At 37.7% G+C, this 18,476-nt stretch overlaps 1 protein-coding gene across 11 annotated transcripts in view; it reads left to right on the top strand.

Moving 5' to 3' along the window:
• STXBP5 (syntaxin binding protein 5) overlaps nt 1-18,476 on the top strand; it is a 104,741-nt gene that overhangs the window by 16,148 nt on the left and 70,117 nt on the right. For all 11 annotated transcript variants that reach the window (XM_085055609.1, XM_085055599.1, XM_085055600.1 and 8 more), the window contains exons 3-4: nt 11,732-11,813; nt 12,602-12,702. In XM_085055609.1, the coding sequence (XP_084911735.1) occupies nt 11,732-11,813; nt 12,602-12,702 (183 nt within the window). The remainder of the gene's footprint in view (nt 1-11,731; nt 11,814-12,601; nt 12,703-18,476) is intronic.

Below are 18,476 nucleotides of genomic sequence, written 5' to 3'. Positions count from 1 at the left end.
AGTGAGTTGTCTTAACTGGCTGACAATTGCATCTGTTTGCCTCTTGGATTTTTGATAGAAAGTGTTACACAAGTGAACTTCCAAAACTAATTAATTTCAACTTCTCTATTGCTGAGTAGAAAAAGCTATCTGACACTCAAAACATTAAACCAATTATTTAATCAAAACACATTAAGCACTGAATTACACTGCATAAAGGCAGATTCTGACTCAAAGCAGGTCTCAACTAATGAGGCTACAATGCCACATTAGTTTTAATGATCTGGATTTTGTGCTTAGAAACTGTCTTGAGGTTGGATGAAGAGTCCTGTTCCAGACAATGCTTTTCTTTTGTCTGAGCCCTTGGATATTTTCATGTTATGGCATTTCTGAAGTGCTCTTTTCCACAGCTGGAAAGTTCCATAGAGAAGGTAGAGAACACTGTCTATTTGACATCTGCAACTTCAGGCTTTAATCATTAAAACCTCAGTAAAGCTCTGGACTGTGGTGATAGTCTGCCTCAAACAGCAAGTGATTTTTTTTATTTTCTTTTTAAATTTTCTTTTTGAGATGGTACTGTGACTAGTCGTGATGATTGAGGTTACTTTTTTGGAATATGCATGATTGCTAGGTTTTATCTTTTAACTGAACAGCAGCCATTTCACTTTCTTGTAAGTTGTTCTTGTGTAAATAAGTTGCCAAAGATTCCAGTGAGAACCAAATTGCTTAAAAAAAAAAGCATTCAAACTTCCTTAGTTTTATACTTTAGCAATAGTCACTCTGAAGGTAATAATTTTGAGGAATCTGGCTGTATTTTTCTTCAAGCATATCTTTGTGCAGACTTGCTCTTTACCATGGTGAAAGAAGTGAGAGGAACAGTAGATATGCGAATGTGTTCTCTTGGCATTTGGGGAGCAGGGTGGCAGTGAAGGAGATGGAAATGCTATGTGGAAAGGAAAACCTCTACTGTTTCTGCAGCCTTTCCTTGACTGTGCAGGAAGTATACGTAAATGCTCAATTTCTTTACAAACGCAATCTCCTAAACCTTTCCTTTCTCCTAAATAAGAAATCTATTAACTTTCAGTGCTCATATTTTTTCTTATTCATGCAGAAATATTGCTAGATATTTCTGTTAAGGTACAGGATTGTGGAAGAAACCCCTAAGTTCTGAGCAGCACGAACAGGTATAGCTCTGTGTCTTTGAGGGGCTTGAAGCAACAATTTCCTGTATATGGCACCTCTTAAAATTCCCTTGGAACTGGAACAGTTTCCTTTATGTGAAGTGAGTTGTAATACATGGATATGTATTATTTTGGATACTTTTGTCTAGAGGAAAGACAGACATTTTCACTCTGAAACTTGCTACTGTATGACTCAATCTTGTAGTACTATTACATGTGTGTTGTAACTCTTAAAATGCTTCCTGTGACTACAAAGAGCCTGTATTTTAGAACGTGGAGGTAATGCTCTGTGTGGCATGTGGGCCTAATCTGAAATTTTTCCTCTTTCCGGCTTCCTTTCTCCCCTCTTTTCAGTTTCCTATTTTCATAAAATGTATGGCAAAGTTTTATCTGAAGACTTCTTCCCTTCAGTCAGAGTTGATTGAAATAGCTCTTCAGACTCAGATTATTTGTTTGTTCTGCTAGTAAACCAAACATTCTTGTAATAGCAGGGCATGTGAGCACTGTCTGAAGTATCAGACATCACCTGGAATATGACAGGAACTGGAAGAGAATAAGATGTGGAGTTTCTCGAAAGTATCAAAAAACCAAAATCACTGAGGCTACAGTTGCAAGGCAATACTTTCGCTAGGAAAAACTGCAGGAAAGATGTATAGGAGAATTACCTTGGATTGTGCTTTTTCTGTTGATCTGTTTTTCATCTTCTTGTAGTCTTAAACTGGGCTGTGGATACTTGGAAATCTCATAATACTGTTTGAATTATTCCCTTTCTATTACTAAGAAAAACCCTTGAGTTCCTGACATCCCCAGCTTGTACAAAACAGTAGCTCTGTATTTGTACTCGTATGGGAACTCTTTTGCACTATTCAGTGGTGCATATCTTGGGGCTAAGGAAAGGACCCATCTGAAGTCCTCAAGTTCACTGAGAAAGAGAGCATACTACAGGATCTAATGTGGCACCTGCAACAAATTTTAAAAGAAGGCTTATGATGGAATGGGTAGTGTTATTTTTAAGGCTATACTTTACAACTTTATAATATTAAAGACACATGTTTTAATGCAAATTTTTTTAAATCTGGCAATGTAGGTTTTGTTAGTGACCACTTATCTTTTTAACACTTAAAAAAATTAAGCTGAATAATGCAAAACAATTGATATTGAGCTAGTGCATTGACTTTTACAAATAAATTACCATCATGCATTTGAGGAGATGTGAATTAAGGTTGCATAAGCAACTTCTAGGGACAATGTCAACCTTTTAATAGTCTGTGTCAAGTTAGATTTCTGGTAAACACAAACCATAAAAATATTACTTTATGCAACACTGGTATGCAGCTATTTTTATGGTGTTAAGTGGAGCTGTATGTAATAATGCCTGGACAAAGTAGCCAAGCAAAATTACAGGCATTTCCACAAAACAGTAATTTCTCTTAATGTTTTGGCATGTTTTTTTCCATGTTATATGAAAAGCACAGAAAAGTGCAAGGCACTCTGAAGAGTGGGCATTGGTTTTGCATATTTAAAATAACAGTTCTAGCTCTGTGCTATCCCTTGTTTATGTGAGAACATAGTTTCCTCTTTTGATTTTTGTGGAATAGTGCCATCTACTGAATTGTTGGAATTGTACCTTGGTTTTTCATTTGTGGTGGTAGTTTTGAGGAAACCTATAAAATGGTCACTACTGTTTTGATAGTAACGAAATAGTAAGTTTCTCAGTTCTTTGGTGAGATGCATAAAAAATTATGCTGTGGTGGAACCTGAGGAGGCTTAAGATAAGATAAAGTGAAAAACACTGTCACAGTGTTACAAAATACTTAAAGCAGCAGTTAAAGGATAGCTGTTGATTGCTTAAGGCTAATTTTAACAATTTTTAATGCCATTTTGAATGAGAATACTTAAGAAGTATTTTGAGCAGTATTAAGAAGTATACTGCAAAATACTTAAGAAGTATTTTGAGCCTTTGAGCAGACAAGGGAAACTTTGTCCCAAGACCCATTTCTTCCATTGTGTTTGAATTACTAGGATTTAGACACTGCTAGCTGAAATACTTAAAAAGCAGTAGCAGCAGTACTGCCTGTGAACAGCTCTTGGGGTGTTTGGAAGATCTTACAGTTTGTGACTGCCTGTGAGTCTGGGGACGGATTATTGTATCAAGTTGGTGTAGGCAGAAGGGGTAAACTTGTACCTGCTGCCTGGATTTGGGATCTAAGTTTCTCCTTCTTGCCCATGTCATGGGGGTGTTGGTACTTCTCATCCATGACCCACTTAGAGATTCAACAAGTGACTTTGCTGGTAACTACTTCAAAAAGCTATGTAAGCAGAAACATGGTTTACCTGCATCATTGCATTGATAAAACTTCCAGTGATTAAACTTCCTTTAGAAGGATGTTTGGAAGAGGAAGTTATTTCCATCATTACAATGATTCAAAATGGTGCAGGAAGTAGATGGGTAGATTTAAGCCTCATCCACAAGTCAAGTGGTAAATATCAATACTGAGAGAGAAACTACAGCAATGTCTGGGGAAGAAATTCACACATGTGACCAACTTTTATTTTCATTTGAGATCTTCTTTAAGACCTCCTCCTATGCCAAAGTCACCTGCTTTTTCTGCTGCCTTTGTCAAAGCAAGTGAATAAAAGTGGCTGTATGAAGAGTGATAAATTGAATAGCAAAGGATGGGGCAAAACCTGGCTTGAGGTAGTAGAAAATTTAAATGGAATTAATAATTAATTTGAGAGCTAAGGCATTGGTACCAAAAGGAAAGATGTGACAATAACCATAAATTTCTGCTGAGTGATAATACAAGGGGGACACCCAAGACAATGTAGCTTACATAAGTTATAACAGTACCTGTGGTCTTATTGTATTTAACCCTGTAATGATGTAAAGGGTTAATGAGGTACAAGTAAAATTTGCTTGGGAAATTGCACTCAGTGCTGTGAAGTTTGTGGGGAGGGGATTGGGGAATGGGCTTGTGTGTGAGCAAAGTTGAGATGGAATGACTGGTGATTACAGTTAGTTTTCTATCGCTTCTATCCAGTGGTTGGTGACTTGGAAATACCTGAGGAGAATTTGCTTGTCAGGCAAGAGTTAAGGGAAGTATTTCAGATCATGCTGTGTGAATGAAGAGAGATTTCTGGACCCAGCAAAATGCTTTGCAGTTAGAAATAGGTGTTGACAGACAATAATTGATTGGGCAAGGATTGGCTATGTTCTTCGAAAATGTAAGTTGTCCTTTTATTAAATAATATCCATTGTTATTTATGCTTTCATAAGCTAAATTAAATAAGTACATAAATTCACTTAGCATCTAGTTCTAGAACACTACACTTGGTAATGCTGCTCTTGGCAGTGTCTGTACAAAATATCTGGACTCTGGGAAGAGACATCATTCTTATTCCAAGTGTATCTCAGTTCTAGGAGCAGAGAATGCCATTATTCTTGGCCAAGAAGCTATGAATGTAAAGAAGAAAAGCCTGGTTAATTATTAATACTGTGATATAGTATGCAATAACAGTGAAATTTGACTTGGAAACTAAACTGGATTAAATGGATAACAGGTGAATGAGACTTGGAAGCATGCAACAGAATGCAAAGGTTTTACCTCTGAATTTTGATGAAGTTCTTCAAAAACCTAATTGTTTCCTGGATTTACTCTTGTGTATGCAGTCTTTGGAAAAACTTCGGTGAATTAGCAGTTACCAACCATTTCCCTGCATCTTAGGTAGTCATAGCAACCAGTATTTGTAAGAGTTTCCTACCCTTGTGTTCTACAGTTCTCCTTCTCTTCCATCCCACCCAGGAAAAGAACTGATTTGTCACCTTCTTTGCGCTGTTAGTGCTGAAATACAGCTCTTAGACTAAAGGAGTACAACCTGTATCAGAAAGCAAAGTGAGTAAAATCAAGCAAAGCCTGTAGCATTTTTAGTTTTTTTCATTTTTGGTCTAAATTGATGTTTTTACCTCTTCATTTAACAGCATGCTTTGCCATCTGTGAATTGTGCATATAGAAACTTATCATTAAAACCAATTTTGTTTCTTGTTTAATTTTAAATCGTGGGGTTTTTTTTTATCCTGTTTGCATTTGTACTGCTCGATTACATCTTGTTCCAATGAATGATTGCTTCTCACTGTCAGCTCTGAGAAAATTCTGCCAAATACAGCCTCTACTGAAAATTTGCTGGTGCTTTTCATAGCTATTTGGGAAATGCTGTATTTGGGTGTATTTATGTAAGGAACTTTGAAATTTAAGAAGTGCTTTGACCCTTATCTGTTGCTGTTAAAAAAAGAATTGTATTTAAGTTAGTGCTCTCTACCTGTTCCCCATCAGTTTACATGCAAACTAGTTCAATTATTGTTTAATTTTAAAATATAAAACTCATGCAAATTGAGGCAGGAAACAGTGGGTTTGTGCTTTAAAATTGCTGCAACTTCCTTTATACAAAAAACGGTCAACAAACTTTAACTGAGATGCATAGACTTTGATATTTTTCAAAATAGTGCTCCTTTTTACTCTATCAATCTGAGATTGTTTTTTAAGTTAACATTGAATCATTTGGCTTCTAGTGCTGAGGATTTTTCTATAGCTGAGCATTTTTCTATAAACAAAGGGAATACTTAGGGAAGCTGATCTGCACTTACACAGGAATGAACCTTTTTGGCCTCCCTCCTTATCTTCCCTTCCCACAAAAGGACAAATTATATTTTATCTTGTTTGGTAGTACATGGATATGAAAGGTCAAAGTATATTTTGTAGACAGCATTTGACTGTAGTACTTTCTGACTTTTTGAATAACTGTGTCTTGTCAAATAGCTTGACAGATTGTTCTTTGAGATGGTTGCTGTAGATTATGTCTGTGAAAGTAATAGTATTCATTAGTACTCATTAGATTTGATGAGATACAGTGATGCCTATTTTTTAGAAATGATTCAGGGTCTGATTAAGTGGAAAGCTGCAACACTTACATGACTGTAGTAAAATATGCAGGTGTATCATGCAGTCCTGGAGAGCTGTATGCTGTGGACTGGTATACATAAGAATAGAGTGAGTAATCTGTTTTTAGTGTTTTGTATGCAGTTCAAAGAAGTGGTTTGTGTCTTTCTGTAGCCAATGATCTTTTTTTTCATCAGAATTGTCAAATGTTTAAGTACAGCTACAGTTTTGAGAAGTATCTAGGAATGAATATTGAAAGCTGTTACAGTTTCAGATTTGTATTTAAGCTCTTAAACAATTGTAACAGTGGCAAATCTGATACATGGTCTATCTTTGCCATAGTAGCAAGACTTTATCACAGTGTAATAAAATAAAGGTGCCAATATCTGTGTGCTGATAGTTAGGAAAATATTTTAAATTATAAAAGTCTTTGTATGCCTCAGAGTAACCACCCCCCTGGGCTGGTAGACAGGGACAGGAAACAGAATGGACCCTCTGTAATCCAGGAGGAAGTAGTGACCTGCTGAGCTATTTAGGCACTCATAAGTCTATGGGACTGGATGTGATTAATCCAAGTGTACTGAGGGAGCTGGTGGAAGAGCTTGCTGAGTTGCTCTCCATCATTTATCAGTTCTGGCTACCCAGGGAGGTTGACTGGCGTTGGCCAATGTGGCGCCTGTCCACTGGAAGGGCTGCACGAGGGATCTGGGGCACTGCAGACCTGTCAGCCTTGGTCCTTGGTGTCCAGAAACGTTATGGAACAGGTTATTTTGAGTGGGATCCCATGGCAGATACAGGACAGCCAAGGGGTCAGGCCCAGCCAGCTCAGGTTTAGGAAACCAGGTGACCCACCTCATGCACGAGAGGCAAGGCTGTGGACGTTGTCTGCCTGGGTTTTAGTAAAGCCTTTGACTCTGCTTGCCACAGTGTTCTTCTGGAGAAAGTGGCTGCTCGTGAGCTGGCCAGGTGTGCTCTTTGCTGGGTTGAAAACCTGTCTGGGTGGCCAGACCAGAGGGTGGTGCTGAATGGTGTTGTATCCAGTTGGTGTTGAGTCACAAGTGGTGTTCCCCAGGGCTCAGTGCCGGGGCCAGTTCTGTTTAGTATCTTTACTCATGATCTGGATGAGGGGATCAAGTGCACCCTCAGTAAGTTCACAGGTGACACTAAACTGGATGGGAATGTTGATCTGGTGGAGGGTGGGAAGTCTCTGCAAAGAGATCTGAACAGGTTGGATCAATGTGCTGTGAGGTTCAACAAGGCCAAGTGCCAGTTATTATACTTCAATCACAGCAGCCCCATGCAGCACTAAAAGCGTGGGAGAAAGTGGCTGGAAAGCTGCCAAATGGAAAAGGACCTGGGGATACTGGTCAACAGCAGCTGAACATGAGCTGGGAATGTGTCCAGGTGGCCAAGAAGGACAATGGCATCCTGGCCTGGATCAGCAATAGTGTGGCCAGCAGGACCAGGGCAGCAACTGTCCCCCTCTACTCAGCACTGGTGAGGACAAACCTCAAATCCTGTGTTCAGTTTTGGGCCACTCACTTCAGGAGGGACACAGGTGTTGGAGCATGTCCAGAGAAGGGCAATGAGGCTGGTGAAGGGTCTGGAGCACAGGTCTTGTTAGGAATGGCTGAGGTAGCTGGGAGTGTTTAGCCTGGAGGAGGCTCAGGGGAGACCTTACAACTCTACAACTGCCTGGAAGGACGATGTTGCCAGGTGGGGGTTGGCCTCTTCTCCCAGGCAACTGATGACAGGACAAGAGAAAAGAGCCTCAAGCTGTGGCAGGGGAGGTTTTAGTTGGATATCAGGAGGAATTTCATCATGGAAAAGGTTGCTAAACATTGGAATAGGCTTCCCAGGGAAGTGGTGGAGTCACCATCCCTGGAGGTATTCAGGAAAAGTCTGGATGTGGCACTTAGTGCCATAATCTAGTTGATAAGGTGGTGATTGGTCAAAGGTTGGACTTGATGGACTTAGAGGTCTTTTTCAATCTAAATGATTCTATGACAACTGCCTTATGCTAAGGGTTGAATTAATAGCTACAGTTTTTGCAACTATCTTGTATGTCAGAGGGGCCAACCACAGGTGAAGAATGTCTCAGTATTATACTCTCTAGGTCTACTTAGAGTAACTAAAGAATGAAGAAAAAAAAAAAAAAGACTGGTCTTCTGTGACTTTCATAAATATTCTGGAATTTTTCTCTTTCAAATGTGATTTCTAAGGGCAGATGGGCACTGAGTTGCTAGTATGTAGCTAAGCTATAAATCATAGTAATAAATTTTAAAAAGAGTCTTTTGCAGAGACAACTTGCATATTGCTAAATTAAATGCTTGAAGTGTAAGTTCAGGTCTGAAGCTTGTTTGAAAAAATATCTTTTGGAAATGTTGCCTTTTCTCATAAATTAAAGTAAAATCAGTGTTATTATGGAATATTAAGGCTATACTGTGATTCTCTTGTGTACTACCTGCACTTCTAGCAGCTATGAAAATGAACACTGATGCTGGGATGTGAGCATGTTATCTCTTTCTTCTCTCAGGCATGGCTGTTGTCTCTTTTTTTCTCAAAAAATATGCAGTGAAGACAAATACTAGAGTTTTCCAGGGTTAATTTCCAAGTGGCAGTGGGGGACATGGAAGCAATATTCAAAGGTATAGCTGAGAAGCGACTAATTTATCCAATTTGTTAATATTTGGGATAGGGGATGAAGCAGCAATAGTAGAATTAACTGCTTGGAATTGAAGGAGCAGGGATGGGTCTTTGATTAGAAAACTGCTCAGAGCAGAGTGTTTCCTCTAGAGCTACCCTAGGTCTTTGGCAGAGAGTTTTTCCTGTCTACAAAATTAAAATGCTTTGCTCATCTTGTCATTATTCATTATAATTTTTGCCTGTTTTGGGAATGACTGTGTAGTAGATGATCACTGCTTAGTACAGTGAGCTCTCTTGCCTGAAGCACACATACGCAAGTGTAGCGGATTTGGGCAAACTGCATTCCCCAGGCTGCTGCCTGTTTTGTGTGGTTGAGAAATGCTTCACATGTACTGGAACAGGCATGTATTATCCTTCTACAGGCAGGCTTTGTGACGTGCTTTTTCAATTCAGCATACCCCACAAAACTGGGAGGCTTTGCATTGCTTTAGAAAAGAAGATTAATGCTGGTTAGGAGGATGATATTAATTTGAGATGGGAAGAATAATTTTAGCTACTAGGTGAAAAAGTGGAGATGACATAATCCTTGAGTAAAGGAACTAAATAAGACTAGCTGCAAGGACTTTTTTTTTTTTTTAAATGACAGCATGCACTGTAGAAGAGGCCAAACTTAATTTTCACGTCAGGATGTGAAGTTTCCACTAATTTGTCGAAGAGATTTGCTCTGCATATTTAAAATTTGTGTAATCTTACTCCCAGTCCTGCATCTTTACCAATTTCTGCAAAAATGGTTCAGGTGTCCTGGAAAATGGGGAAGATTTTTTTGTTTAAAGAGACATTGAAATATTCTTAATAATGAAATTTTTAGTGACTAGTTATAACAATGTTTCCAGAAATAGTAGCATCAGAAGTGTTTGCAGAAAGCATCTGAGGAATAGAATTTGAAAAAAAAGTAACTTGAGCAATCTATGAACTGTTTTTTCTGGGTCATATTCCTCTTACTTTGAGGCAAGGTAGCTGTATAGTCTCAATTCCAAATAAACTCTGAGTTTATGAACAAGATTTGCATTTAATTATGTTGGAAACTGATGTTCAGGGGAGGGGCTGGGAAAATATTTTTATTAGAAAACTACCTGTGTCAGTGCAGATAAGCAAGTTTTAAAATTCAATTCCTGTAAGCATCTGAATTTCACATTTGGAAATTGTTTTTGTCTACTTCTGCAAATAATTATTAATTCAAGTGAACGCAGATGCAGGAGCGAGGCTGAAGGCAGTCAGCTCTGAAACTTATCTTATTTCTTGTGGGTTTTTTCAATCTGGCAATTTGTGTAGTCAATCCATAGTTAATGTAAAAGCAATGATTTTACATTAAAAGTATTCTGAGTTTGTGTAGGAAGGTATCATTTATGGAGACAACACCCCCTCCGCTTTTTTTTTTTTTTGAGCTATAAACTGTGACTGGAATAGAGATGACTTCTTTGCAAAAAAACCATATTGATAAGAATGTAAAATAAAACCAAAAAACCAGGTGAGGCTTGCTGACACTTTAAGTCCTTCCATGGCAGAACAAAATTAAATTACTAATTCTGTTTCGGGAAAAAAGCAGGTATTAAGTTTGCTGGATTATTCAACATCTGTGTGGTGCATATCTCATCACTTAGCTTTATGTTATGCAAATTCATTAGTCTAGAAGAATGTGATTCAAGTTTAAAACTTAAAATATTGCAGTGTGTTGAAGCAGGCTTGTCCCTGCTGTTGTTCTACTTACATTTTATTTCACCAGCTTAGAGGCTGAGCAGAAGATATGTTTGAATTGTGATTTGCATTCAGCCTGGTAGTCTTTTCAGCCTTCCAGCTGTCTGTAGCATGAATACACGTATTTTTTGAGAATGCACATATTATCCACTTCAGTTTTTTTCAGCAATTTCTCTGTAAATGAAAAGCTTGCAGAATGGGTGAAAATTGTACTGTTTTATTAATTTCTAGCATATACTGAGAGAAGAAAATAGTACATCTATTCCTGTTTTGCATACAGCTTTGGAATTATTTCCTTTCATCTTTAAAGAAGTTAAGGTGTTTCTTTAAAACAGGAAGTGTTCAGCCCTGACAAATCATACTTCACAAACCCTGGGCATACAGTGATGATGAAATACTGACCAGTTTGCATAATTCCTCTGTTGTTTCTGCCTGATTTCACAGACACTGGAGAAATTAATTTTGCATCAGAAGGAAGTGCATAACCACATTTAAAATACAGAATGTTTGCAACTTATAAATGAGTTAAGTATGGAGAACTGAAATAATCTGTTCTGCTGCTGCTTCTATCATTATTCATTATGGAAGGACAGGACTGGTTTATGTGTGAGAGTGAAAATGAGCAAGCTTTTGCTATCTCATAGCTGGTGTGAATCCAGGAAGTCTTGATACAGAGATCCTGGAAATTTACATTATACATAATTTCCCATTGACTCCTCCATATTTTGACTACTGATCTTCTCATCTCTGTCACAGCAGATTTTTTTTTTAATGTGCCTTGCATTATTCAGCTCTTTTCATCCTTAAGTAATGTTTAAAATGGAGAAAAAAATCCTTTGGCATTTGAAAAAATGAATAGTTGGTTTATGATGCTTATTTAGATTAACTTCCTTTTATTCTAGACCTGATATTTAACATTGTTAAAATAACTGCTTCATCATTCTTCAAGTTCTATGTGATGCAGAATCCCGTAAGTCACTATAAGTTAAGCAGTTTTACATGTAATTTTTTTTTTCTGAGGTAGGCCTTTTAATTTCTTTGTGTTACTTTGTGGCATTTATAAATTACTGTTTTGGTGGTCACTCAGCTCTGTGTGGTTAGATATGTTGGGTGTACTAGCTAGAAGCAGGATGTTAGCCTGTGTGAATGTGGTCTTAGTGAAAGTGAAAATATTGGTTATGCTGTGTGTTTTGTTTGTTACATGCAACAATTATTCCTTAATGGTACCAATTCCAGCTTTGGTCGGCCAGGAGTTGAATGCTACTGTCAACATGACAGTGGAGCTGCAGTAATCCAACTTCAGTTCCTGATTAATGAGGTTAGTAAAATGATTTATGTGTAATTCAGAGAAGATATGGAGCATATTTTCTTTAATTTCTCATTAAGAAAGCATTAAAATTAGCTAATGTAAGTGATGTAGCATGAATAGCAAACAGCAATAAAAATTATAAATAAATTAACTTTCAGTTTTGGAAAATACTTGACTAACTGCTGAAAATATTTGTCTCTAGAGTACTCTTTTGCTATAGGCAAGAACTAGAAATATCTTCTTGTGTCATTGAACATTGCAAGTTATCTCTCAAAGTGGTGAAGTACATTTTCAATAGTACTATCAGTTTCAGGAGGTAGTTAATTTTATTTTGAAAGAATTACTGTCTTAGACATGAACTGAATAATGTCACTTCAGGTTCAGATGTCTGTTTCTAGGGATGTAGGAGCTGAGATCTGACAGAAGTGCAGTCCTTGAGCTAGCTAGAGACAGGTTTTTAGCGGGACCTGACTAGCTTTGTCAGCACATAGGAATTAGCAGATGAGTTCATTGCCTGATTTCTCTACAGCAATGGGCATGAGGAAACTGATGAGCACACACTGGTGAAAGCTCCTTTCCATCACCTCTCAGTGTAGCACTGAACCAAATATGAGTGAGCTGAACAGCATGTGATCACATCAGTTATCTCATTCCTCCTACTTAGAGCTTATCCATGCTGCAGTGTTGATGCACATGCTTTTAGAGATTTTTTTCATCCTGGTAATAAATATGTAATGTATTTCCACTGTTTCTAGCATTATGAACACAAGGTGACTAAAATCTTTTCTTTCTCATAGGGAGCTCTTGTGAGTGCCTTGGCTGATGACACCTTACACCTGTGGAATTTGCGCCAGAAGAGACCTGCTATACTTCATTCACTCAAATTTAACCGGGAACGGTAGGGATTTGGTTATTATTGCAGTGCCCTTTGGCATCACACTGCATGCTATTGTAAGATTGGATTTTATTAAGGCAGTTCAAGACATAACTGAAACTGGATTTGAATTTCAGTCTGTTAGGACCCAAAGTACTTGTGAATAGACACACTGGTGACCTAATGAGATGCCTTTTCTGTTACTTTCTGTATTGCATTGCTGAACGTCAATTTTCGTATCTTTAAAGTGTGAAGGGATAGAATATTTTGAATGTATGTCTTCAGAGGAATTTTTGAACAAGAGGAAGTGTGTGCACCAACGAGACAATGGGAAAACTAGATCAATTTTTTATCTGGATTTTTTTCTCCCTTGATGGCAAAGTAGAATTCTACAGTGTTAGAGCTCTTGTGGATATCAGAGTAGCTGCGAACAACTAGCGTTTTGACTAAAATTTTTTATACTCAAGTAATAGCATTGTAAGGAAGCTAGGGAGACATTCAAGATGAAATTTCTAAAAGTCAGTTGATTTAATTTCTTAAAAACATGTCTTTTTTTAAATAGCACTGTACTCGTTCCCTTTTAGGAAGTATGCCTTCTTTTCCAGTGTATGTGAAATCTCAGCTGGAATGCTGTGCTTGCTTTTGAACAGTATGCATTGGAGATGGACTGCTTAGGGAGCTCAAAGAATACTAGCAAGAATGCAGAATGATCTGTGACTTGTATGTCTTTTGAATAGGGCAGGAGGTAATAAGCTTTAAGTAGTGGGTAGCAATAGAAAGAAGTTAAATATTTATGTAGTACCTTCAAATGTAGTGTCATGCAAAATGCTAACCAAACTGCTGGGTGGGTTAAATGGTAACCTTGTTGTAAAGAGCAGGTTATGAGCAAATTTGTCAGGAACAACATAAATACAGATTACTGGGTTGGGTTTGGTTTTTTTTTTGTATAGATGACTAAGTGATTCTAAGGCCCTTTTGAAATTATTTCTGTTATCACTGTGCATAAAATCTGACCAAGGCCTGTAGGGACAGAACAAGGGTTAATGACTTTAAACTGAAAGAGGGTAGATTTAGATTGGATATTGAAAGAAGTTCTTCACTGTGATGGTGGTGAGACACTGTAACTGCTTGCCTAGAAAAGCAGTGGATGCCTCATCCCTGGAAGTTTTCAAGAACAGTTTGGATGGGGCTTTGATCAACAATCTACTGAAAGATGTCCCTGCCTACAACAGGTGGGTTGGACTAGATGATGTCTAAAGGCCCCTTCAGGCCCAGACAATTCTGTGATTCTGAACTGTTATACAGAAAACAGAAAGCCTTTTTAAGTGAGGCAAGTTCTTTACCCCAAAGGAGTGGCAGTGTTCCTTTACACAGCATAAAAATCAAATGGAGAGAAATACAGTTTATAACCACTAGTTTAATGAGGATTGTCCAAGTGTAGGAGATACAGTGGTGTATCCAAACTGAATTTTTTACCTCTCCCTTCCTTTTTTTTTTTTTTTGGTGACTTTTCTTTTGCTTGTAGTGTGTCTACTTAAATGTGAGTGTAAAATTAGTAAAATTTGTATCCTGAAACCACACTTAAACAGGGGCTTCTAAGTAATGCTTTTAAACAGGTATCTGAGGAGGTGATTGATTGTGTGCAAATCTGTTGTAAGCTGGCTTAGAGTTTTAGATGTATGGATATCTTTGGCTAAGCCAAGTGAAAGCTTTAAACTATCCTTTTCCTGTAAATGTGATGATACCAGTAGCAAAACCTGTCACAGGGAGTTGAGGGGAGTAGAAAGGAGTCTTGGTCACTGATGTTGCTTTAGAGGCTGCATTAGTTACTAATCCTGTCTTGCTAAGATAAGTAATGAAAGCACCATAGTTACCATGAGTTGTGTAAGCACAGTTTGAGACAAGGGCTTATTCTTCTAGCAATTTTAATTTTAAAATATCTATTATGATAACATATAAAAGTAGCCAGAACACTTAAGATTGCCAGATCTGTACATTGTCATAGCCACTTAGGTCATGCTGGATGACTGTTAACTGTTTTCAAATATTGTTTTCTTTTGAGTAGTTTATAAAATAATGTGTAATTTCATTATCATTTGATTGAACTCAAACTGCAAAAAAATTCACTGTTGAATAATTCCAAATAGGGGCCTTCATAACCCTTGGTTCTTCGTAATTCATTATACCTAATAGTTTCAGTATGCTATATGAATCTGAAGTAAATGGGCTTTTCTTAGATCAGTTTTATGCTGTATAATAACAACTAAGCTTACTGAGGAGTGTGTTCTTGAATAAAATTGGGTCTTCTCTGTGACAGCTCACCCTTAAGGGGAAGGAAGTACCTAAGATTCAATGCTTATTGGTTGAAAGGAATGGCAAAAGTCAGAGGGTCCGCAAACAATCACAGTTTTATTTGATTAAATTACATACTTGGCATGGAAATGGGCATATTAGTCCATGACCTACTATATAACCACATGGCAGTGGGTGTTGGAATAAAGGGGTAGGGTGAAAGGGAACAGGGGAATTAAAGGGGGAGACATGAACTAAAAAAAAAAGGAGTGAAAGAAAGAGGAAGAGAGAAATTAAAGAGGGGAATGAATTAAAGGAAAAGAGAAAAAGAGAGGGAAAAGTAAAGAAAGGAGAAAAGAAGGCTGCTGGAATGACAGCTGCTGATCTCTTTAGCTGATGGAATGCCAGTCCTGGTTTCAGCATTGATCCAGCTGCCTTGGTCTGCCTGATGAGATGCCCAGGATCCTGGGTGTGCTGCCCAGGCTTGCGGGAGTACCTTTTTAGGGGCAGATTTCTCCACCTGCCAGATGAAAGCAAGATGGGTTTCTTGCTTTCTATGTAATAATAATTATGCACAGTCTGTTCTTTCAGGCCTTTTTGGAAATGGGCCAGAGGGCTTTGGGGGTCTTTGGTGATTTTAATCCCACCCTATAGTCCACATCCGCTTCTTTCCACTCATTCCTGCTCTTGCATTGTACTCTACTGTGTTCTTTCTAAAGGAAAAGTGTTTCTCTATCTCCTCCTGGCCTCCTTCTCCAGCCAAAGCTTTTTTTTCTCATGGTGTGTTAATACCAATAGTCCTTGGTTTTACCAAGAAGTCTTGTCTGTTAGTAATAACAGTCCTTGACTGTCTCCACAGCCATCTAGTTGTCTGTGTTTGAGGCATACACATTAGCTCCTTATCTTCTGGGAACTGAGAGCTCAAAAGGATCTCACTGTGCACTGCTGTTTATAGGGTTGTTAGACAGTGGGTTTTAGTACACATTACCCTCTTATAATCAGGAGCTCAGAAGGGTCTCACTTTGGGCCACTGTTTATAGGGTAGCAGGAGAGTGGGTTTTAGTTGTAGTAATGTTCCATCCTGGCCAATTTGAGTGGGTAACTTTCTTTCAAAGTTCAACAACAAAAATATTATTCCACTTGAGTTGTTACTCAAACGAGAAAAATAAATTTCCAAGACTGTTTGTTAAAAACAGGTGTTCATTAGACACCTGCTAGTTCCTGGGAACAGACAGTGTTTCTGATAAGCTCAAGGGGAGTTCAGTCCAAGTGCAGTTTATCAAGGCCAGGGCATAATGAGTGTTTCTCTGGTCAGAGAAATCAGTGTTCTGGGACATGCAGCACCATAATCCATATCATGACTAAAGTCAGCTTTTCTTAGACTCTACATTCTCAAGTCAGAAGCATGAAATTCTTACAAACCTAATTAATAAAATTTTTGAAGTATTTCATGTTGTGGGATTAAGATCTGTTCATAATAACTTACTTCTCAAATAGGATTTATTTAAAGTATTTTGTATACTGCAACACAGGTTTATAACTGTCTTCTCTAATGGTAATTTGTCAGTTTGTAAAGGGAGATTAAATATCTTGGAAATCTTATTATATGACTGAAGCAATGGTTCTAGTGGCATCAGTGTTTGCTCTAGGTTTCTGTAGAGGCCAAGGTTTGAAATTGTATAATTGATTTGGTTCACCTGGAAGTGTTTTGACATTGCAGAAAAGCAGTATTTGTGTCCTGTTTAACAGGAGCTGAACTTTATCATGTCACAGGCAAATTTTATTCAGATTTTGTTTCTAAATAACAATTTTATGTATAAGGTTTAGAGTTGAGCTAAAAGGTTGTCTGTAGCATAGAAAGGTAACTGTAGCAGTTAGGTGCCCAGGTGAAAGGATTTTCTCAGTCTTGAAAAATGTCCTTTAACGATGTTTAAAAAAAATTAATTAAAAAATCAAATAAGGCTATGACTTATTAATGAATTCTGTAGGCTTCAGGCACAGCCTTTTAACAGCTCTGTCTAAAAAGTCATGCAAGATTCATGTCAAATTTGCTTTCACTTAGTAGTAAACATAAATGTTACACTAGGCTACCTCTGAAATAAGTGTAGTTAACACATCTTAATAGAGTAAATATTGAAAGCATGTTGTGAAATAGATAGATCAGACAGACACCTAATCTGGCTTTAGTTTCATGCCATGCAGGAACTGTTAAACTTGGTGCTGATCTAAGGTGTGAAGGGTCAAACATGCATCACTAACCAGCCAGAGACTTTCACAGATCCTGTTTGAGAGGATGGAGTAACAGACTAACTTGATTGAAAAAAAACAGAAAAAGTAGCATGGGATGACAAATTTGAGGACCCTTTGCCAGCCAAGCAAACCAGCTTTGTACACAAATACGAAAAGTTTGTTTCATTATCCAAGATTTACATCCTTCCTGAGCTGACATTCCCTGTTCTAATGCCAAAAGAAAGTTTTTCTTCATGGTATGTCACAAAGCAAGAATGGAATAAAAATAGAAGTGAGTGTTTCATGTGAGTGCTCTGCATATCAATCTCTGAATGCATTGATAGCAGTTTAATTTTTAATATGTCAGCTTCTGTGCTGTGGGATTTAAATAGTTTTTCTCAACATGAAACTGCATAATTCAGAGTTACAAAATTATGCTTAAAATGTCTTTGGCTTTGTATCCTGCTGTAAACAGCAACTTAAGCATTATGTTTGGAACACTGTCTACAGACAGTGGAAAATCCCACTTGTATTTACTTCATAATAATAAGAATTTAAACTTCTATTGACACATATGTTACTTTGTTAGATACTGTAAATTTGTACTCAGCCTGTGCTTAGGCAAGCTTGGGAGTTTTCTTTCACCTTGAATTTATAAACTGACCAATTCTGCCACTTTGTGGATAGCAGAAGGACATACAGGTTTTCCTGTCTGTGAGAGCACGTGATGATAGACATTGTTTATGGGGTTTTGGTTCATTTTTCACACATAACTAAGTTTTTTGTTTGGGATTTATTTTCTTTTTTTCACACTTTTTGAAGTGACTTTCTTCAGAATGAGAGGAAATGATCACTAGGTCTGCTTGCCTTGATGGTGTCATGTAAAGCCTTTTACTTAGTGAGCTAAAAATCTTAACTCAGTGGTGATTCAGTAGGGGATGTAATTAAAGGAGTTTGATCCTGTTTCAAGAAACTAGCAGAAGAAAATGGACTTCTTGACTGTCTGGAATTGCCATATATGTGAATGTTTCTTTCACAAGGATCAGATTCATTTGAAAAGTGTTTCCTTGAGGCCGTGCTTGCATGCAGAGTGCCACATGTCAGCGTGGTTGATGGAACTGCAGTTGTATCAATTGTCTTCTGCTGCCTTTAGCACTGAGGCAGAACAAAAATGGTGATTCCTGTCACTCAGAAATTTTAAATTTCTGAGAACTGGTTTTTAAATTGCCTCAGTTGCCCTCTTAGCTATTTTTTTTCTTTCACACTGACTTTTGCAG

Source organism: Lichenostomus cassidix, chromosome 3 (assembly GCF_008360975.1).
Source record: "Lichenostomus cassidix isolate B80296 chromosome 3, HeHo_3.0, whole genome shotgun sequence".
NCBI lineage: Eukaryota > Metazoa > Chordata > Aves > Passeriformes > Meliphagidae > Lichenostomus > Lichenostomus cassidix.
Note: the sequence above shows the minus strand (reverse complement) of the source record. Positions and strands in the feature narration are given on the sequence as shown.